The sequence below is a fragment of the Pipra filicauda genome, unplaced genomic scaffold (assembly GCF_003945595.2).
Source record: "Pipra filicauda isolate LSUMZ 115617 unplaced genomic scaffold, ASM394559v2 scaffold460_size520110_pilon, whole genome shotgun sequence".
In the NCBI taxonomy this organism is placed as follows: Eukaryota; Metazoa; Chordata; class Aves; order Passeriformes; family Pipridae; genus Pipra; species Pipra filicauda.
The window spans coordinates 119,997-141,832 of NW_024104599.1; the positions used below are offsets into that span (position 1 = coordinate 119,997).

Sequence of the window (21,836 nt, forward strand, 5' to 3'; positions counted from 1 at the left end):
TGGGAAATGGGTGGTGGGCTGCGGGACCATCTGTGGGGGGGTTATCACACCGCTTGGTCCAGCCAGCACACACGCGGGGTGCAAGGGGAGCCAGCACTCCGTGTCTGCTCCGAGCTCCGGGTGCCTGGTGGAGCTTTCTGTGCCTTGGGAGCCGCAGGTGGAGCGAGCCTGGAACAACCTCAACCTGCTGGTGCCCCCAAGCTGCGCCAGCCCGCAACTGTGAACTCGGCTGCAGCCTCGCAGGGAGCGGGGGAAGGCAGAGCAGAGGGGCTGGGCAGGGGGGCTGCCGGCAGGGGGAAGGGGGCTGCAGGTAATGGGAGGAGGATGCAGGCAGTGGGAGGTGGGCTGCAGGCAACAGGGTGGGCTGCAGGCAGCAGGAGAGGTGGGCTGTAGGCAGCGAGAGACGAGCTCTAGTTACTGGGAGGGGGGCTGCAGGTACTGGGAGCTGAGCTGAAGGCAGCAGGGTGGGGCTTCAGGCAGCAGGAGGTGAATTGCAGGCAGGGACAGGTGGGTTGCAGGTGGTGGGAGGTGGGTGCAGGCAGAGGGGAGGTGGGTGCAGGCAGGGGAAGATGGCTGCGGGCAGGGGAAGGTGGGTGCAGGCAGAGGGGGGGTAGATGCAGGCAGGGAAAGGTGGGTGCAGGCAGAGGGGGGGTAGATGCAGGCAGAGAGGAGGTGGGTGCAGGCAGGGAAAGGTGGGTGCAGGCAGGGGGGAGGTGGGTGCAGGCAGAGGGGGGTGGGCTGCAACCCAGGCAGGAATCAGGCCCAGTGGGCTGCTCCCTGGAGGGCTGGAGGGCTCAGTGCTGCTGAGGATCATGGAAATACATCCCCCCCGGGCATGTCTGCTGCTGGAAGGCAGCAGGCAGCTGGCTGGCCTTAAAAACACATTTACAGACCTGAAGCGTTTATGGATTTCTCTCTGGAAACAAAGCAAGCTCTAAAGCACCTGAAAGGACTGTGGGCAGGACCTGCCAGCAGCTGGATGGGGAAAGGCAGGGCTGGGAGCAGCTCCTGTGCCAGCACTGCCCTGGAGCCTGGTGTGCTGCTGGGGTCACCAAGTGCCAGTGCAGGGTCACTCCCAGTCTTTCTGTGCTGGGTTTGAAGCCTCAAGCTACGGGGCCTTTCTGCTGCACTTGGAAGAGGGTTTGTGTGCTGCTGGGCTTGGCTGGCCTGTGGTTTTTCTAGGCATGCATCCATTTGGGATTTTAATTTTGTTGTGAGCCACAGCACAGAGCAGAGGCACTGGGATGGCAGGAGCCCTGTGAGTCCTGCAGTGCTGCCTGTGGTGGTCTCTGTCCATAACCCAAATAACTCCTGCCTCCTGTCCTGCTACCCCTCATGCACAACTCTGTCCTTAGATCCTTGTCACTCACTCAGGCTGTGCAGCACCAGCCTCTCCTCTGCTGCCAGCACTTGCAGTCTCCCCAGACTCTCCTGCATTCTCCTGGTTTGGAATTTGCATGAGGAATAGCATTCCAGGGCCCCCTGTTTTCAGTGAGGAGCTGAGGCTTGGATCAGGAGAGGCAATACATCCTTCCTGGCCTGTCATCTGGCTTCATGTGGCCGTGCCTTTCTCCCAGCTTGTGTTTGGAGATAAAGTGCTTGCAGGGTGGTAAATTCTGCAGCACTTACATCACACTGGACTTTTTATCAGGGAGTTCAACAAGGGCACGAGCCAGCCTGGCAGGGATGAATCACAGCCTGCAAAAAGGAGGCAGGAATACAGGGCTCAGCCAGCAGAGAGGAGACATCTATTGATCCTGAGGCTCTTTACTGCCATGGGGAAGGTGTCTGGGGAGCAGCCGAGCCCTTCTGGGGCTCTGGTGTCTGAAGGATGTGCCCCTGGGAGGTGGCATTAGGGAAAGATTAGGGGCAGGAGGGGTTTGGGGATGGACAGGAACGTGCTGCTTTTGCAGACTGGTGCTGTGAACCCTCCCGTGCTGGATCCAGCTGTTGGGAACCCATAGGCTGAGGTGGTTCAGGGCTCAGGTGTGTGAATTCTGTGTCCCCAGGGAGCTGCAGGTGGGTCAGGGAACCTTCTCTGTTACGTGTCTTTTGGTAAGGACTGGATGAGGTGGAGAGATGCACTTTTTGAGGCAACAGAGAGACTTAAGTTCTTGAGAAAGCTGGATCAAGATGAAAAAGCAAAGGTGGTGACCTGGTGTAAGTCTGGGAGCTCGGGAGCCCCTTGTCCCACTGCCAGGGCTGGGCAGAGCTGAAAGCAGCAGCCAGGAAACCACAGAAACCACGGAACAGTGAGAGGTGCCAAACCAAGCCATTGGCCTGGGTGGTCAGAGAGATCCTCCTCCCTCAGAGGGAAAACAGAGAGCCCCACCAGTCCCAGCTGGGAATGCTGGACACCAGGGCCGTGCCAGGTAAGGGCAGGTGGGCAAAGTGCTGGAGATCCAACAGAGACAGAAATGGGTCAGACAAATGAGTAATTAAATAAGCTTTGCAGTTCTTGATGTTCTCCCCCAGATTTGCATGTGCATGATTAGAATAAGCTTCCTTAGCTATTAAGGTCACTATGAAAGCATCAGAAGGAGAACACAATTGAGTTATTAAAACACGTTCTCGTGGCAGCAGCGCACAGGAGGCATTGCCCCTGTCCCTGTGCCCAGCTGGCAAGAGCCACTGAGACCTGGTTTCCTCCTTTCCCAGAGTTAAAGATCACTTTAAGAGTGCTGAAAGCCACACTCCCACTTCCCTGGTGATGCTCCTCTGTCTGTGCTGACCCTGGGATTGCTCCAGCCCATCCCTGCCCTGGGCACTGCCCAGTCTGGGCAGCACCACAGTCTCTGGAGCCACAAGCTGCGATGCAGAGCTGAATCCCATGGGCACAGCTCTGCCAGCAGACTGTCACCAAAACGCTGCCACGTGGCACAGAGGGGTGGCCTCGGAGATGGAGGAGGTGGCTGCTTGTGAATATTAGCAGCTGTCACAGATCCTGCCTCTCTCTGGCAGCAGTTAGTGGGGAACAAAACCCACCCAGCAGTTTGCTGGCAGCTGGGCCCTCAGGGTCTGAAAAGGGTCTGTGTTCTTTCAAAAACATTTCATAAACAGTTAATTTTTTTCTGACATGAAGCAAAAGGGCCTGCTGGACTCTCTGCACTCCGAGGCCAAGCAGAAGTGTTGCCGTTGACTTGGAGCATTCCTGACCTGTAAAACAACTGATCCCATTTTTGCCAGGCTTGCCTTGTTTTCCACTTTCTAAAAACTGAAAACCAAGCCTGGTGTGTCTGTGCAATGTCGTGCTTTATTCTATGCCAGTCCAACGATGTGCAATAAATCCCAGCTGGCATTTTATTACGGAGTGAATTGCGAGGTTGCCTAAAGGACACTTTGGAGCGTGTGTTTTCCCAGACCTGATTGTTACTTTTTTGTCCTATCGAAACATCCTCCCAAAGAAACTGTTTTCCCCGTGAAGGATTTCTGGCAAGGCCTGTCTGTAACCATGCAGACCTCCCAGGGGGATAACCTGTGTGTGCTGAGCTCTCCTTTCTCCCCCCAGGTGCCTGTCCTGTGTGAACAGCGCCTTCCGCTGCCACTGGTGCAAGTACAGGAACCTCTGCACCCACGACCCCACCACGTGCTCCTTCCAGGAGGGGAGGATCAACATCTCTGAGGTACCAGACTGGCATTTCATCCCTTTGTTCTTTGCTTTTCTATGGCACGAGTAGCACAACAAATATTTACGTGAGGTTTTTTGACTTCCCACGGGTCTCTTTGGCATCGAGAGGTGTAGATGCAGCTTTAAAGGAGCAACAAGTGTTAGTCTGACTGAAGTGATGTTCTTGAGCTGAACACCAAAGCTGGCCCTGCCTCTGCTCTGTGGGAATGCCCAGGTTCATTAATAGTGATAATTACTGTGGTGCTTTTCCTTCAGGGGTCTCAAAGGCTCCTCAAAAGCCAGCACCTTTCAGCAGCTCTGCTGGTGTGCAGGGGTTTGTTTTGCCTGCTGGCCAGCAGCAGGTCTTGCTGGGACTGTTCAGTGGGTTGTGTTGGCAGGTCTGGAATTTATGGCAGGAGACTGACTGTAAACTGATTAAGGAGGGAATTACCAATGTGCACAGCCCCAGATTTTGGAAAAGAGAATGGATTCGGGTTCCAGTGCTGTGGACCAGGAGCCATCTCTCTTAGCAGCTCATAAAAGGTGTGGGGCTCAAATCCAAAAATGCTTTTAACAGTCAGAAGAGGCACAGCCCGTTAATGGCTCTGCCAGCTCTTCTGTGCGTCCCAGGGCAGAGGGATCCAGGAAGGAAAGGGGTTTGTTAGCACAAATTCCTCATTGAACATTGCCACTAACCCCTTGCTCTGGGTTTCCTGCACCCCTGTCCTGTCTGATTCCCAGGCTGCTGCCTGCTCCATGTTCATGAAGTCCAGAGCAGCTACAGCCCCTGATGCTGGCAGGGCCCTGGTTTTTGCCCTTGCTGTTCCTGCATGAAGCTTTGTAGTGCCTGAAGTGAGTGCAGGTCCTAAAGCTGAAAGGGAAAAAAATGGTTTAAAAGGTGCTTTGAAAATCCCGAGTGTCTTGGAAAGTGGGAAAAGCAGCAGTGAGGACATCCACATGTATCAGGAAAGAAAGGAGAGGAAGGTTTGCCAGCAGCAAGACAAACCCTTATGAGTGAGTAATGGAGACTGAGAAAAGAAGGGATCAGTCAGTGGAGTAAACACTGAGTCGTTAAAAGGAAGTGACCACCGAAGCTGCCAGGTTGCTGCTAAACCAACAGTAAACTTAACTCCTGGGTGTCCCTGGTTAAAATGCTGCCAGGGGACAAGGAGATACAAGGCAAGAGACATTTATGAACTGCTTGTGTAAATACCTCAGTGGGAATCTGCAAGATCCAAGGCATGGGCAGCGTGACTGGGAGCAGGCAGTGCTGCTAGCGAGGGATTGGAATGAATGTCCAAGGAGAAGCATCCACCCCGAGGACAAAGCAAAAGCTTCCTCAATCCAGTTCAAAGTCAAGAGACTTCCTTTCAACATATCAAGAGAAAGAAAATCCTTTGCTTCTCCTCCTCTTGAGTGATGTGGGGTTTTTTCTCCTTCACACTCAAAGCATCGCTGCCTTCCCAGGCTTTACAGTCCTAGTTCTCCCTTCTATAGGTCTTCACCCCCATGATCTCAGAAGTGTTTGACAAGTCTCTGGTAAAGTAGGACAATCCCATTATCTCTGTTTTTCTCCTGGGAGCACACAGGACTTGCCTGAGGGAAGGGAGTGGAGGAGCTGGTCTGTCTGCCAGTTCCTGCTGGGATCACAGGACTGTCGTGTCTCCAAAGAACTTCCTCCATCGTCTTCATCTTGTAGAAGGTTGTTTCTTACCAGGGGATGTTTTGTGATATCAAACACCTCCCTGGGGATTGCTTTTGATAAGGGCTGATGATAATGATACAGGCTGTTCATCAGGACTCCTCCAGACCTCTGAACCCAGGCAAAACCAGCCACTCAAATAAACTTGTTTGCTCATTGAAGGCCGGTGGATTGCACCCAGTGCAGTGCTAATGCCTTTATGAGGGGCATTTCCCTCCTGCCAACACAGAGGTGAAATAAGTGCCTCAGAGAGAGTTTCCTCTCCTAAACCAATCCAGATCACAATGTTCTATTGTGTCGTGGCCTGATGTATCAGGAAGTTGTCTGTGCTTACCATCACTCCCCTCCCAGTGGTGTTTGGAGCTGGTGATCACCGTGGCAGTGCCTCAGCCCTGCCCTACTTACAGTCCCCTGGGCCTCCCCTTACGCAAGAGCCACACACGTGTTCACACGGGCTTGGAAATCTGCTCGTGCCTTTATATTTAATTTAAGAGAAAAATATCTTGAATATTCCCTTTTACTCCTGGCCCGTCAGAGTCTGTGTCCCAGTGGGATTCCATGTGTAGCAAGCTCCCTTTGATGCTCTTAGGAGTTGTCTGTCCCGAGGAGGAAAAGGAGCTCAAAGCCACAGCCACTCCACGAGGTGATGGGGGAAAGAAAGCCCCTCTTCATGAGCTGTGCACTTGCTCCTTGCGATCTTCTGGCTGTGCTGACTGAGCTAAATGCTGCTTTTTTGCCCTGCTTTCCATGAAAATACGACTTAGAGAGTTTTTCCATCCCTCCACCTGCCCTATGGACAGGAATCCTCCATCCCATGGGAAGTTTCTGATGTGGGGTGAACCCTCCTCCACTGAGTTCTCCATTTCCAGGTAGCTGGTTCTTTGGGAGTTAATAATTAAATAAGCAACTATTTTCTCAGCCTTTTCTCAGCCTGAGGCTTCATTTGTCAGCAGAATGTGCCTGCTTGGACATTGCCATCCAGAGGGCCATGGGAAGGCAAAGGTCTGGGGGTGACTTGCTGCCACTTTCTTCAAGAAGTGTCATGACTCCTGTAGCACTGATTGTCTCACTTTCCAAAGCTTCAGATCAGGCCAGTGGGATCTGGGTTTATGTGTCTGAGGTGGTTGTGTGTGTGCAAGGCTGTAAGATGTCTCTATATGTTTGAAACTTTCAGATGAGGAGGAATGTAGATAAATATATCCTCACACCCCACCCCAGTGGAGAGCTAGAACCAAATAAATCCTATTAGCTTCCCAGAATGTGGGATCCCATCCCTCTTTGATGTCCACCGTGTGCAGATAATGCCATTTCCACATGCAGGATGCTGATTTGGGGATGGAACATTTCAGATTCTGGGAGTTCTTTGCTGAGCCAGATTTCAGCTCTGGTCTGACTCCTTTAAATTCCCACTGATTTTAGAGCAGTGCCTTTGCCCCTGGCTGTGCCCTTGGATGCTGAGTGCTGCTTGATGTGCCTTGAAGGGAACAAACCCAAACTAAGCCTTCCTCGTGTCTGTCCTGATGATCCCCACCATGTGGGAGCTGTGATGTGCAGGAGGGAACTCTGAGCCACATCTCAGGCCACCAAAGTCAGCAAATGACTTTGCTGGGTCACATCTAACTTTGGAGAGGTGGCTTTGCCTGAAATAGCAACAAAAAGCCCAGCTTCAGCAAAATTAACTCATCTCTGAGCCTATTGGCATTTTTTCATCCATAGCTTTTTTGGGGTGTGTTGAGAGGGGAAGGAGCCAGGCAGGGAAGAGCTCTGGATGTGTTCCTACCTGTAACCTGTCCGTGTGCAAGGGAATTGCTCTTGCCCTCACCTCTGGTACACAGAGGGTTGTTTATGGGAGAGAAATCAGATTTTCAGCCTTCCATGGCTGTAAATATCTCAAATTAATGAAGAAGACCCAGGTTACAGCACGTGTGTTCAGCACAGGGCTCAGGACTAAGTGCTGTTGGGGAGGAATTTAGCAGGGAGAAAGGTTTGGCTCCAGCTGCCCTTCTTTCATGTCTGGTTTCTAAGGAGCAAGGTCTGCTCTCCTTTCCAGTGGCATAAATGAAGGATAATGTGTTTCCCTGAGTGACAGGCACTGTAATTTATATCATTGGGAACACAACTGCGAGCCAGGGCTTTACATTCACGTGCCAGATTCGTTTATGTTTAAAACTTTGAAATATGTGTATCAAGTTAACGTTTGTGGAGAGTTTGTGGGGGTTTTTTTTGAGATGAAAAGTATGAAAACAGTCTATTTTCTGCCATTTGGGCTAAATCCCATAGTCAAAAGAATTGCCTGCCATTTCTAAGCAATTTTTTCCAAATAAGAGCAAGGAGGTTTGACCTACTAAAACTGCTCAGTTAAACACAAATAATAACCATGGGTGCTCTGTTCTGCTCCAGAGACAGCTGCGTGTCGAGGGTCTTTAAGGTATTTATAGACCTTGGAGTCTTTGAGGCTAAAAAGTGTTGGAGAAGCAGAAAATGTCTTTGTAAATTGGGCGAGATGATACTTCACAGGCAGAATATTCCCCGAGAGTCTGTGCCGCTCACTCGTCGAGCCTTGTCTTTCTCCTGCAGATCTTCCGATTTGTGTTTATTCTGGTGCAGGGAAGTCAAGGAGGATAATGAGAGGATTCGACGTGTTTGTTTAGCGAGAGGAGGCGATAATGGCCTTTCTAACTCACTGCAGGATTTACTTCTCGTGAATTAAAAAACAAAGTAAACTGATTACGGAACAAATTGTGTGTTCCACCGGCTGCAGTCTTGCTTTTATATGGTATTTTCTGGGTGTTTAGCTCTTCCTGGGGATGAAATGCAGAATGGAGCACCCAGGCTGAGCCCGACAAGCCAGAGATGCTCTTGTTATTTACCACCACGAGGGATTTTGGCCACATCCACACAGTTCTGATCCCTGCAGCAGGACTGGTGCTGCCAACCACTTCCCAGCTCATCACAAAATTCCTGTAAAGGCAATAAGCATAGACAGAGGCATTGCTAAGGCTGATGATATACCCTAACAAAATAATTCATGCTTTTAGATCAGGGAACAGGTAGAAGAGGTGGTGAGTGGACAAACCACCCTGCCAGGCTGTTTTCCTGCAGCAACAACCCCTGCAGCTCTGTGTGTGCAGGGTGGGACCTGGGTGCTGCTGCAAGAGCACCCACGTGAGACCCAAACTTGCTCACACACTCGCCGTGGGAAGGGCTGGGTGTGCAGGGATGTGGGTGAGCAGGGGTTTGGATGTGCAGGGATGTGGGTGAGCAGGGGTTTGGATGTGCAGGGATTTAGGTGTGCAGAGATTTGGATGAGCAGTGGTTTGGATGTGCAGGGATTTGGGTGTGCAGAGATTTGGGTGAGCAGGGATTTGGGTGTGCAGGGATATGAGTGTGCAGGGATTTGGGTGAGCAGAGGTTTGGGTGTGCAGGGATTTGAGTGTGCAGGGACATGGGTGTGCAGGGGTTTGGATGTGCAGGAATTTGGGTGTGCAGGGATGTGGGTGTGCAGAGATCTGGATGTGCAGGGATTTGTGTGTGCAGAGGCGTGGCTGTACAGGGATGGGGATGTGCAGGGACATGGATGTGCAGTGACATGGGTGTGCAGAGATTTGGGTGTGCAGAGATGTGGGTGAGCAGGGATGTGGGTGTGCAAGGACATGGGTGTGCACCACTGTGGCAGCAATTAAAAAAAACAAATTACAAAGAAAAGGCCTGAAGGCTGAACAATGAGGCGGGATGGGAAATGGCACAGAGAGGTAGGAGAGGGGTTCCAACAAGGCAGAGACCTCCCAGCCCTCCTGTGCCCTCCGCAAGCCCCAGCAGCTCCTGCGGCTTTGCTCGCTCCTCTGATAAATTCAGCAGCAACTGCCCGCAGCAACGTGGCTCCCCAGGAGTTTTCCATCTTCCTACATATCCCCTCACCCCAAAATGTACATCCCTTATTAGTGTGATCATTGTAGCTGTCAGCCAACACAGAGGGGCTGCCTCGCTTGGTGCGTCCTCGAGTGCGCTCTGGGGCCGCCTGTCCTGCCTTCCCCACCACCCCCGTGTGACATTTTCCTTCCACTGAAACCAAAAGAGGGGGGGAAAAAAAAGTATATCTATTATGTCCCACTCATCTCTAATGACGGCAGAACGATTTTTGCTACCAGCATTTTCAGCACCAGAGAGCAGATCTGGAAATGTAAGTCCTCTCTCCCTGTGTCTCCCAAGGCAGGAGCGTTTCTTTAGCAGTCGCCTCACGGACGGCGCTGGCCAGGAAGGATAATGGTCCATAACATATTCATTATTTTCAGGACTGTGAGCTGAGGTTCTCCCACTGGCGATGTGACTGGAGATTTTTTTGTTTTCGGTCGTAATGGGGTAAAAGATTCAGTGGCTCCAGGATGCTTTTCCTTCCAAACGCGGGCGTTCCACGGGGCTGGGGACCTCTCTGGAGCGGAGATATTTGTCTCCTGTCGGTCCTCGATGTGACTTTGAGGTTAAATGCAAAAGCTTAAATGCAGCCAGATATTGAGTGGAAGGTGGTACAGGCGTGTGGTGCATAAGGAGGAGGAAGGAATGTGTGTGGAAAATCAGCTTGGAAGGGCTGGCAGTGGATGGAAAACGCCAGGAGTCCTAGGAGTTTGCTGGTGGTAGCACAAAGGCTGAGCTGGGGGTTGGATCCACAGTACCAAGGTCTGTGGGAACCAGGTGATGCCATTCCCTTCCAGCCTGTAAACCCACTCCACTGCAGAAAAGGACTTTTCTTCCCACTCTAGTGTAGCCACTTTCTGGCTGATGGAGTTTAAAATCACTCTTGGCTGTTAATCCGTGAAAGTCCCTGTTAGAAATAAAATAAAATATATATAAGGAAAAGTGCCACTAAAAAGGTTTATGAGGCAGTGGTTTAAGTTACTCCAAACCAGGGTAGCATCTGTTTCTCATTTACAACTCGCCTGAGCCAGTAGTGAAACAACATCCCATGGCCCTGGCTGTGAGCTGGAGAGGGAGTGTGGCTTGGCACAGGTTGTGGCCATCAGGGAGAGATGGGGATTTTCCCCCTGGACACACAGTCCTAGTGGAATCCTGGTGAGGATGGCTCTCCCTGCACTGCCACCAGGATGATTTCCTTTCATCACTAGGCTGGGTGGCAAAGGTCTGGGATTTGGCAGAGGGAAGGGAGACGTCCGTGTTTTCTCAAACTCCTACTTTAGCTTGGGATTAATCATTTAGTGTCAGGTGCTTACAGGTACTTAGGTACCTTGTTCCATTAGATCAAAGCAAATTAGAGCTGAACAGAATGTAAATACTTCTGATGGTCAGAGCCTTTGTCTCAGTCTGTTGCATTTCCCGGTATGGAAATGGAAGAAAAACTGTATTTCCCGGTGTGTTGTGCAGAGATAATGTTTAGGATGCTGAGATCTTATGGGAGGGATGTCATACAGGTACCAGGCACTGATAGGTCATTTTTTTGTGGTTCATCTCAGAGTTTCATTTAGACATCTCATTTGTGCTCGTGGGGAACTGGAGATCTGCTCATTTGTGCAGTGGTGGTTCATCAATCACAGAATGGTTTGGGTTGGAAAGGACCTTAAAGCTTATCTCATTCCACCCCCTGCCGTGGGCAGGGACACCTTCCACTAGCCCAGGATGCTCCAAGCCCCGTCCACCCTGGCCTTGGACACTTCCAGGGATGGGGCAACCACAGATTCTCTGGGCAACCTGTGCCAGGGTCCTCCAGTGTTTGCAGGGAGTTTCCTTTTATTTTTCATGCAGCATCTTGCACAGCAAGGTCTTGAGCTGCAACAATATTAAAACTTGCTATTAATTTGCAGTTAATTATTTTGGCCAGATAATGGCAGAAGTAAAAATAAACCACCCTTATCAGTGAAGTTGTGGCTGCTCCATCCCCGGAAGTGTCCAAGGCCAGGTTGGACAGAGTTTGGAGCAACCTGGGCTCGTGGAAGGTGTTTCTGCTCATACAAGGGGGTTGGAACAAGGTGATCTTTAAGGTTCCTTCCAACCTAAACCATTCTAAGATTTAGAGATAGAAAGGGCAATTTGGGTCGGGTGCTTTGCCCACCCAGCTGGCAGAGGCACAAATCCCACCCAGGCACTCCTCAGCCAAGGGAAAGGCCATGCCAGCCACAGCCCAGGAGCATTCCAGAGAGCTGGGCGTGTGTTTCAGGAAGGCAGAGGTGTTGGAGCGTGGTGAGGGGTGAGAGCAGATAGAGCAGAACTTAATGTCACCTCAGAAATTAATGGCACGTTGGCCTAATTTACCTCTGATAAAGCAGAGCGGAACAGTGCCTGCCTGGTGGGGAGAGGGAAGCACATCCCAGGCTGATCCGTCTCATTCAGCACAGCACAGACCGAGGGGTGTGAGGAGTGAAATGGGATTAGGAGGAGGCCCAGGGAGTGCAGCCTGTGGCTGGGAGCAGCCCATCTCCCTCCAGAGCAGTGGGGCTCAGCAGAGCTGGAGCAGCTGATAAAGGGCTGTGCTGCTGCAGGAGGGCACGGCAAGAGCCTCTGGCTCCGCAGATAAAACCCACGGCAAGCTCGGAGCGGGGAGGACACCTTGGATTTATCCCCAAATAGGGCGTTCCTCCTGCTACAGCTGCAATGAGGAAATCAGTGCCAGCCCCAGGGCAGAGGGGCTGTCATGGGGATTCCTTTATTCGTGCAATTAAACTGTAGCTGGGCTGGGGAGTGGCGTGTCCTGGGCACTGGGGATGTGCTGGGACATCAGCCCTGCCACCGGAGCGGGTGGGTTGAGAGCCGGTCAGACCCGCGGGTGCACCGTCACCGCCGTAACCTCCTTCTCTCCTTATCACCCTCCCAGGACTGTCCCCAGCTCTTCCCCACGGAGGAGATCCTGATCCCGGTGGGAGAGGTGAAACCCATCACGCTGAAGGCGAGGAACCTGCCGCAGCCGCAGTCGGGGCAGCGCGGGTACGAGTGTGTGCTCAGCATCCAGGGCGTCATCCACCGCGTGCCCGCCCTGCGCTTCAACAGCTCCAGCGTCCAGTGCCAGAACAGCTCGGTGAGGGAACGCGCCAAACACCGGGGGTCAGCTCCAAAGGGAGTGAAAAGTCCTGGAGTTTAACTAATCCCGAATTCCAGGTGGGAGCGAGGAGGTGCCGTGGGCCTGCGAGGTGTTTAATCGCAGCGAAGATCCGATAGCTGGCGGTTCCCTGCCCGCCTGCGGGGGGTCAGCGAGGGGAAGGGGAGGAGGAGGGGATGCGGGAGGTGTTCAGGCAGGCTAATTCACGGGGGGGGGGAGATAAGGAGAATCACAGACCCCTTATCGGGGAGCTGTCGAATTCCAGGTCTGGGTGCCTGGATGAATAGAGTGGTGCTGAAAATGAAAAGCAGGGAAGGAGGGGGAAAGGAAAACTGCCAGGGGAGAGAGCAGAGCACAGTGGAGAGAGGGAAATTACCTGAGAGATGCTGCTGGAGCAGCAGGCAGGGGAGGATAACACTCCTCTGTAGGATGAGGCTTAGCTCTGCCAATGGACATGGCAGGATTTTACTTCCCAACACCCCAAAGTCACCACAGCAGGTACTTGGGGATGCCAAAACACGCATGGAAAATGCAGGTCACCCCCTACCCTGAGCCACAGCCCGCATTTGGGTCTCCTGTGACACTCTACAGCTCTGGGATGAGCAGGTCCTTCCTCTCCTCACCATGTGCTCGAAGAGGTCCGTGGGCAAACAGGGCACAGGCAGTTTGTTTTAGGCAGCAGAACAGGGTCCACTTGAATATTCAGCACAGATGGTCTTAAATTGTTAATGAAGTTTTGAATTTTTAAAAATTTCACTGGATATTTATACATCACTGACCATCTTTGGGCCTTGCAGCTCGGTGGATAATAAATGTATTAATACTATAGAGTACTTTTCCTATCCAAAGTGATTTATAAACGTTAGAGAAGCACTTTTATTGCTGTTAGGCTAATAGGAAGTGGTAGGTAGAGGATGTAAGGGCAATTCTGAACTCACAGCTCCATCACTTGAACAGAAGATCTTGTTTCACACCAACTTAGTAAAACCCAGGCAAGGTGACTCAGTACAGCCAAATGTGAGTTCAAACTGCACAACTACTGCACAGGGACAGTCAGAGCAGTCTGCCTTGCTTTATTCACCACCCCCTCATCCCAAAGAGGATAGCAATGTTCCCTCACCTTTTTAAGTCTTTTTAGCAGCTCTTGGTTGACTTAGAGAGAGCATCGGACTGAAGCCTCATCAGTGCTGGTTGTGATAATGGGAATTTCAGAATACACTGGGAATTCAGCTAAAGCCTCCACATTCACTCAGCCACGGCCCCCAGGGTGTCCATAAGAAGGGCAGTAATTCAAGCCAGTGCTACCCTAGTCTGGGCTGAAACAGTGGCTGGGAAAGGACCTCCCTGCAGCATCTATTTTTGCTCAGATGGTGCCTGTTCCATTAGCCAAAGCTCTGCAGTGGGATTTTTAAGCTCCCACTCACACTGGGGTGCACAGTGACTGTGGAAGAAGACAGCCTGAAGGCAGCAGTCCCAGTCTGACTAACTGGAGGGGCTGTATTGATAAGCTAGAGACCGAGTGACAAGAGCAACCACTGTGAGTGGAATAATTAATCTATTACCTCTCACAAGGACTAGATCTGATTTAATTATCTCTTCCCAGTGAGGACAAGGGAGTCAAAGCAGAACCCTGGAGTTGAAGTGTAGAAATGTGGTGTCTCAGGCACCAGCACGTGTTTTTAAGCAGAGAATAATGATGGTTTCTTTCAAAAAAACCTTCTTTTCCTGTTAGACTCATTCTCCCAAACATCTCATTCTCCATCTTCTCCTGCAGTACCTCTATGATGGGATGGACATCAGCAACTTAGCCGTGGACTTTGCCGTGGTTTGGAATGGGAACTTTGTTATTGACAACCCGGAGGATCTGAAAGGTAATGTCGGCTCAAACTGGCTTCAAGCCACAGGGAGGAGGGTGGAGGTGGGGGCTGGAGAGGGGCTGTTGGGGCAGAGCAGCATCTGTGGCTGCAGGCAGAGATGTCGTGATCCTTGTGGATCATCCTGTGGAGGGGAGCAGCTCCACAGCTCCGCTGCTCGTGCTGCTCACTGAGCCCCACTGATCCCACCGTGGCTTTGGAAACCCCCTTTTGGAAGCCACTCTGCGGCTCGTTAAGCCCGAACTCAGCACGTGCTGTGGGTTGTAAGTCCGAGAGCGGCTGCAGCGCAGGTGAATTCCAGGTCTCAATTCCTGACCCTGCCCCGCGTGTCCCTCCCCTCTCTCCGCAGTGCACCTCTACAAGTGCGCGGCCCAGCGCGAGAGCTGCGGGCTCTGCCTCAAGGCCGACCCCAAATTCGAGTGTGGCTGGTGCAGTGGGGAGGCCAAGTGCACCCTGAGGCCCCACTGCAGCTCCCCCTCGGCCCAGCCCTGGCTCGACTGGTCCAGCCGCAACGTCAAGTGCTCCAACCCCCGGATCACCGAGGTAAGAACCCACTGATCCCACAGGATGTGCCGAGTGGGGAGGGGACCCACGAGGATCATCAAGTCCAACCCTTAGACCTGCACGGGACCAGCTCATGTGCCTGACAGTGTCATCCAAATGCCCCTTGAGCTCTGGCAGCCTCGGTGCTGTGACCACTGCCCTGGGCAGTGCCCAACCACCCTCTGGGGGAAGAACCTTTTCCTGAGATCCAACCTGACCCTGCCCTGACACAACTTCAGGCCATTCCCTCAGGTCCCATCACGGGTCCCACAGAGCAGAGATCAGTGCCTGCCCCTCCTCTGCCTCTCATGAGGAAGTTGTGACTGCAGTGAGGTCTCCCCTCAGTCTCCTCTTCTCCAGCTGAACACACCAAGTGCCCTCAGTGTCCTCACACAGCTTCCCCTCAAGGCCCTTCCCCATCTTTGTTGCCCTCCTTTGGACACTCTCTAATGACTTAATATCTTTCTTATATTGCACAAAACTGCCCCAGTACTGCAGGTGAGGCCACCCCAGGTCAGAGCAGAGTGGGACAATCCCCTCTCTGGCCCAGCCAGCGATGCTGGGCCTGATGCCCCCCAGGACAGGGTTGGCCCTCCTGGCTGCCAGGGCACTGCTGACTCAGGGCCAACTTCCCTTCAACCAGGACCCCCAGGGCCCTTTCTGGCCCTGCTTTCCAGCCTCTCACCCCCCATCCTGTCCATCCATCCAGAGCTGCCCCATCCCAGGTGCAGAACTTGGCACTTCCCCTCGTCGAACCCCTCATGGTTGGCAGTTTCCCCCTCCTCCTTTGCTCCTCCCAGGGTGGATTTTGGGCTGTCCCTGTCTTGTCCAAAAACCTTCCGTTGCCCTCCTGGCGCTGGAGAACGGGAATGAAAACGCTCCAGTACTTTTTCAGTGCCGTTCATGGCACATGGCCAGGGGTGCAGCCCTGCCCCAGGCAGCTGGCACTCGCCGCCGGTGCCACCAGCACCGGGGTGACCGCCACGGACCGCTGCGAGAATGCTAATTAAACCAGGGAGCTAATTAGTCCGTAGTTGATGCTTCTGATATTTCTGTTCAGGCCACTGAGGGATGCAGAATGTCTCCCAGGAGCGTTTTTTCACCGGTAAAAGTGCGCTCGGGCTGTTAACGTCGCTATTAGGAGTGACACTCTTATCAGGTGGGAATGAAGGAAGATTTTGGGTTCTCAGTTAATTAAATCCTGAAAAAAAACCTCCCTCACCCTGAGCATGTGTCACTACTGCAGAAGGATGTAATAGTGCTGGATTGAAGGGGCCTCTTCCTCGTGGCAGGGCGGGAGCAGGGCTGCTCAGCACCCAAACCTCTGCCAGCTGAATAAGGACCCAAGGGCATGTGGAAAGTTCCTCTTCAATTATTTTACACCAGTTTAGCTAAACTGGCTCAACCCCCCTGGGAGGGAGGGAGGCATCAACCTCCTTTTATAGAGGAGGGGAGGAAGCACAGAGGCTGCTGTGTCAGGGCTGGGTGGGGCTGACTGGAGGAGGATGATGCTGAGGGGGGTCCATCCATCCTGCAGGGATGTTACCAGGCTTTTGATATTTCTTTCCTAGACCTTCTGCCCAGCCATATTACACCTTTGCTGGGCAGGGATTTCTCTTGTGCAGTGTTTTTCACGCTGCAGAGTGGAGCTGGTGAGGCTGGTGATGTGACATGCCTGTGGAGGAGCAGACGAGGTGTTGGGGCTGGTTGTGCAGAGATAGGAAAGCATTAAGAAGTGTTGAGAATCCTTTCCCTGTTTGGTTGATTTGTTTGTTTTCCAAGCCATAGGTGTCTTACTAAGAGATAAAATGAGCCTTAAAGCTTGCCTGGATATTCACCTTGTCCTGCCAGTGGGCAGAACCCAAACTTTACTTATCCAAGTGCTCTTGTGCTGCACGAGGTTGTGCTACAAGATGCACAAAGCAAAACAGCCTCTGCCTGAGATTTTCTTCACCATAAACCATTCAGACAGTTGTAACATTGAAGAAATCTTGGAATTATTTCTTTCCCCCTCCTTGAGCTAAGCAGAGAAGGGGAAAAACACTCAGCTCCAGCCACCGAGTGACTTGCATCTCAGCGGTGCCAGGCTGGCTCTGGCAGCTGGCTGCAGGCATGGCACTGCCACCGAGTGTTTTATCACTGTCCAACTTGAAAGCAATACTTCTGGGCTCTGTCCAAGGAGAAAAGAGCAGAGCTTTGCTGCTGTTACATGTTTCTTGTCTCCATAACCAGGTCTGGGTCTCAGTCTACAAAGCGGGAAGCACGAGGTGCCTTGCTGGGGGAGGTTTGGAGTCTCAGGAGATTGCCCTGAGTGGATTTGGAGATGAGAGAGTGGAGTAGGGAATGTCTGTGCTTTTGTTGGCTTATTCCACAGTGAGATCAGCAATGAGAAACCCGGGTTTCAGGGGCTTGTGTTGTCCCATGGCTCTGCTGACCCTGGCAGAGTCATGAGCTGCTGTGATTTTATCACGGGTCTTGTGGTGTTTGGTGTTTTCCCTTGGACTCCACCTTTCTCCTTAGGAATTCACAGCTTGCTTTTTTTTTTTTTATGAAAGTCAAGTTTTCAGTTGTAGAAAAGAAAGGGGAAAGCAGAGGGGAGCTAGTGACCTCTTCTGTGTGCTTTGAGATCCACTGGTGGGAAGGGCACTGACAGGGCTGAACACTCAGGCAGAATCTTGCATTGAGCAGTCAGGTCTAGAAAATGCCAAAGCCCCAGCAGAAACCCCACAGGGTCGATATTCCTAAATCCAACCCTTTCAACAGCCTGGTTTCACTTCTCTCATCCCCTTTCCCCTCCAGTAAAGTGTGTGAGATTGTGTAGGAGACCATGAGCCCTTTACAGCCTTTGTTGCTGTTGGGTCTTTTTCTGCCACCTGAGTTTTTTGGGGGATTTTGGGTACCATTTTGCACTGCCCAGTGCTGCAGAGCTGGAATGCTGGGAGGGGAACACCCTGCCCTGCTGGGACCAAGCTGGCAGGCTCAGAGCTGGGATCCTCCATCCTGCAGGCACCAGCATTGACAGGCCCGACTGGGGAACAGTGTTAGGTCTCATACTGGGGTTTGCATCAGATTCAGCCTGAAAGAGCCTTTAATATGGGCTGTTTTCCACTCCTTTTTGCTTCATCTGGCCAGGTTCACTCTTTCTGACAAGCCTGAGGTCAAGGGCCTGGCTCCCAGACACCAGTGCCTTCAGGGGGTGCATAAGTAAGAAGAGACTGTGTTTTAATAGTTATAAAAGTAAATGAGCAGCGGGATATTTGCAGTTCTTTTGCTAAGTGAGAGGCTCTGCCGTCACCAACAGTGTCCCTTCAGCATCTTAAAACTTCCACACGGTCTGTGGTCTTAGCAATAGATAAATAAAAATCAGTTTTGTGGCGAACAAGCGGCACTCTGATCTCCTATTCATTTATTTGCAGGCCTCATTAATATAACATCAGTGCAACAAACAGCTGAAGGGGGGGGAGGCAGTGTCAGGCTGAATAATGGAGTTGCTCTGCTGAGATAACAATTAGGTTCTGAATGTGCTATCAGCCGAGGCAGAGACAAGGAGGGATCATGCCGGGATGACAATGCTTGTGTGCCGGGTCCCCGCTGGGCTCATCAGCTGGGATCCAGAGAGCTCAGAGCAGGATGAAAAAAGACAAAGAGGATGAAGGTGGATGAGGTTTAGGGAGGGGGGCAGGGGTTATGCCATTGATTCAGCAGCCGGGTGCTCTCCCTGCACCCTGACAGATGCCAAGTGGTTGTTGTGCGGAGCGGTCGTCGGGCTCGGGGCTTCTGTGCAGCTCCGCAAGGAAAGCCCCGTCCAACTCACAGCCAGCCCTGCCTCCAGGTCTCCCTGTCTCCAGGTCTCCCCCCTCTCATCACAGACTTCTTCTGGAGGCTAAATATTGCTTGATGTCAGAAATGCTGAGCGATGCAACGGGCCAGATGGGAGGCTGAGAACGTTTATCCTGCGCTGTTATAGGAGTGTCTTCTGCAAGCTGGGGAGGGAAGGGTGCTACAACTGTGCTGGGGCTCCTGGACCCCTGGGATCCCTTGGATTCCAACCTTGGGGATCCCTGGGATCCCTTGGATTCCAACCTTGATGATCCCTACCTTGGTTTCAAGCAAGCAGCAGCAAGAGAAATGCCCTGGAGCATTTGCAGCCCTTCCGTGATGCAAGGGCAGGGTGTGGGGGTGACCGAGCTCCTGCCACCACTCACTTCATCTCTGTACTTGAAATCTTTTTATGAATAATACAGAGCTGCACACCTGCATAAACCCTTTCCCTGGGCAGCAGGAACAGGCATTATTAGAGGTGGTGGATTGCAGATTTGTTCTGTGAGAGGTGAGCCTGATGCCAAGGGGAGAGGTGACCTGCTCAGAATAATTTTGCCTCCCACACCCCTCTCAGATCTCAGTGACTTCCAAACTGCTTCAGTTCAACAAACAACCTAAAAAACTTCCAGCAGAGGTGCAAATTCCTTAACAGCAAATGTACAATTCCTGATAATGGCCTTGGTTTTCTTCGGCTGCCCTTTGCAGGTTCTTTTCATCCTCCACAGACCTCTGAGAGAAAAGCCAGTCTAGTAAAGTGATTTTCTTGAAATTGGGGAATATTTCTTCCTAATCCTGTCTGTCTCGGATCAGAAATCTGGAGTGTCACCAACCAGCCCTGCAGCCTGAGCAGCATCCAGCACAGCCAAGCCAGGATTAAGGCAGACCACGGGCTGGCTTTGCTGGAGGTGCCTCATCCACGAATCCTCACCCCAATGAAGGGCCCAGGGATGCTGCTTGGAGGGGTCCCCAGCTCTCGGTGCAACGGGACCTTTAAGACTTATCTTCTTTCTGCGATTTTGACTGAATCTCTCCAGCTGTAATTAATTGAATGCATCTGTTCTAACCCTGGGGCTGCTTTATGGCACAGTTACTTCAAAACTGTTCAATTAGTGGCCACTAAAATCTAGGTCGAGTGGAGCTCCATATTGGAGATTTTCCAGGTCAGGACATTTTTAAAATACAGCATCAGCTCAGCTTTGTTTTGGGTGAGGCCAATTGGCTCCTCTGGTTCTGGTCAGGTCAGCAAATGGTAAACGGTGACTTCTTTTTCTTGAGCAGTGATGAGCCGATGAGCCCAGCGGTGTAAGCGCTCCAGTAAATGCATTTTAACATAATCTAGTGCTGCAAAGGACGGTTGTAACTGTCAAGTAGGTGAAGTGCCAAGTTCAGGTGATTCCCAGCTAGCCATGTAAACATTCCCAGGCCTTCAGGACTCGGTGTAATGCAATCCAGCTTGATTTGGTGGTGGCTTTGTGGGCACGTAGCGCTTCCCGCCGAGCTAAATGATACAAGACGTGCCAGGCAGTGTGAGTTACAGGGAACAGCAGCACAACAGGCAGTGCCTGGTGAATAAATTAAAAACCTCGGTCGGAGAGGGAGGTGGGAATTCAAGCAGAGGAAGGAGGGGGTGGTTTGGTGTGTGGGGTGGCTCTGCTGGGCGTGTGGAGCTGCCTGAACCTCAGCACGTGTGGCCAGAGGTGGAACAGGCTGCCCAGGGGAGTCATGGAGTTGGAACAGGCTCCACCCAGGGATGTGGTGGGGTCACCAGCCCTGGAAGTGTTCAAAAAAAGAGCAGACCTGGCACCTGATGATATGTTTTAGTGGGATTAGGTAAAGGTTGGACTTGCTCTGGGAGGTCTTTTGCAACCTTGATGATTCTGTGACTGTGAATTTCTACAGGAGCACCTTAAACAGGAGCAGAGGTGGAAAAGGCTTCTGGGTGACCTAATTGTGGCCTTCCAGTACCTGAAGGGAGCCTAAAAGAAAGATGCAGAGACACTGTTTACAAGGGCATGTAGTGACAGGACAAGGGGGAATGGCCTCAAACTGCCAGAGAGTAGGTTTTATTGGATATTAGGAAAAAATTCTTCCCTGTGAGGGTGGGGAGGCCCTGGCACAGGTTGCCCAGAGAAGTTGTGGCTGCTCCATCCCTGGAAGTGTCCAAGGCCAGGTTGGACAGGGCTTGGAGCATCCTGGGCTAGTGGAAGGTGTCCCTGCCCGTGGCAGGGAGGTTGGAACAAGATGATTTTTAAGGTCCCTTTCAACCCAAGCCATTTCATGATTCTATGAAATGACAATGTGTAAGCAAGGGAGAAGGAAAATGGCTTCAGCTGGGATCTGAAATGCAGGGAGATGCTTTGAGGAACTTGGAACCCCAGAAGTGATGGGGCACAGGGATATCCTGATGGCATGGGAAGGGGGAGACATGCCCTGTGGCACTGGACAGTGCAGGGGGTCCCACAGGGGCTGCTTTGAGGCAGGTTGCTGGTGTTTGGCCACCTTCCAAACTGCCTCTTAGGAATATGGAAGAAAGCAAACATCCATCTGGAAACAGTGAGGAAAAGGTTTTGAAGAGCTCAAGTCTTTTGCCAAAGACAAGGGTGGAACAAACAAGCGTAAACAGGATTTATCCATTAAATTAATTAAATTGCATTATTATGGATTGTGTTTATTTATTAACAACAACTGTAGTATGGGGAAGATTAGTAACTCACCCAAGAGCAACGACAGACTGGTGGCAGATTCAGGATAACTGTTTGAGAGTCTTGGGTCCAAATTTTGTGACTCTGCATTATTGAAATTTATATTCCTAATTGAAGAGAATATTGTCCTTAATGAAAGTCCATAGAAGCAGAGATGATTATGGCTGAGGCAGGCTATAAACAGGCAGCTTGAAAGCACACATCTCACCCTTTAACATTTTTAAGTCATTTGAGGTGCCAACTTACTAATAAAATGTGACATTAACATTCAGGTAACAGCCAAGGCAGAAGTTAAAGTTCTCCCAAGAAGCAAGCTACTTCTGGAAGGTGACTTATCATCTTCTGCATTTATTAAAAAGGAGCCAGGGCTTTCTGGGGAATGGCATTGCCTACAGCTCTTGGCCAGCCCAGGGATCTTGGTGTCCTCTCTTGGAGCACAGCACAGATGGGTTTCAGCAGCCTTGGGCTTCTCCAGGACATCCAGAGGAGTCATGGGGAGCTGGCACTGGCGTGGGTTTGGCAGCAGGAGCAGGAGGAGGTTGCA

General features: G+C 51.7%; 1 protein-coding gene across 2 annotated transcripts in view; it reads left to right on the forward strand.

Annotated features, from left to right (window-relative positions):
* Window positions 1-21,836, forward strand: part of PLXNA2 (plexin A2) — a 170,988-nt gene that overhangs the window by 106,311 nt on the left and 42,841 nt on the right. For both annotated transcript variants that reach the window (XM_027717820.2, XM_027717821.2), the window contains exons 9-12: window positions 3,509-3,623; window positions 12,130-12,330; window positions 14,126-14,222; window positions 14,575-14,768. In XM_027717820.2, the coding sequence (XP_027573621.2) occupies window positions 3,509-3,623; window positions 12,130-12,330; window positions 14,126-14,222; window positions 14,575-14,768 (607 nt within the window). The remainder of the gene's footprint in view (window positions 1-3,508; window positions 3,624-12,129; window positions 12,331-14,125; window positions 14,223-14,574; window positions 14,769-21,836) is intronic.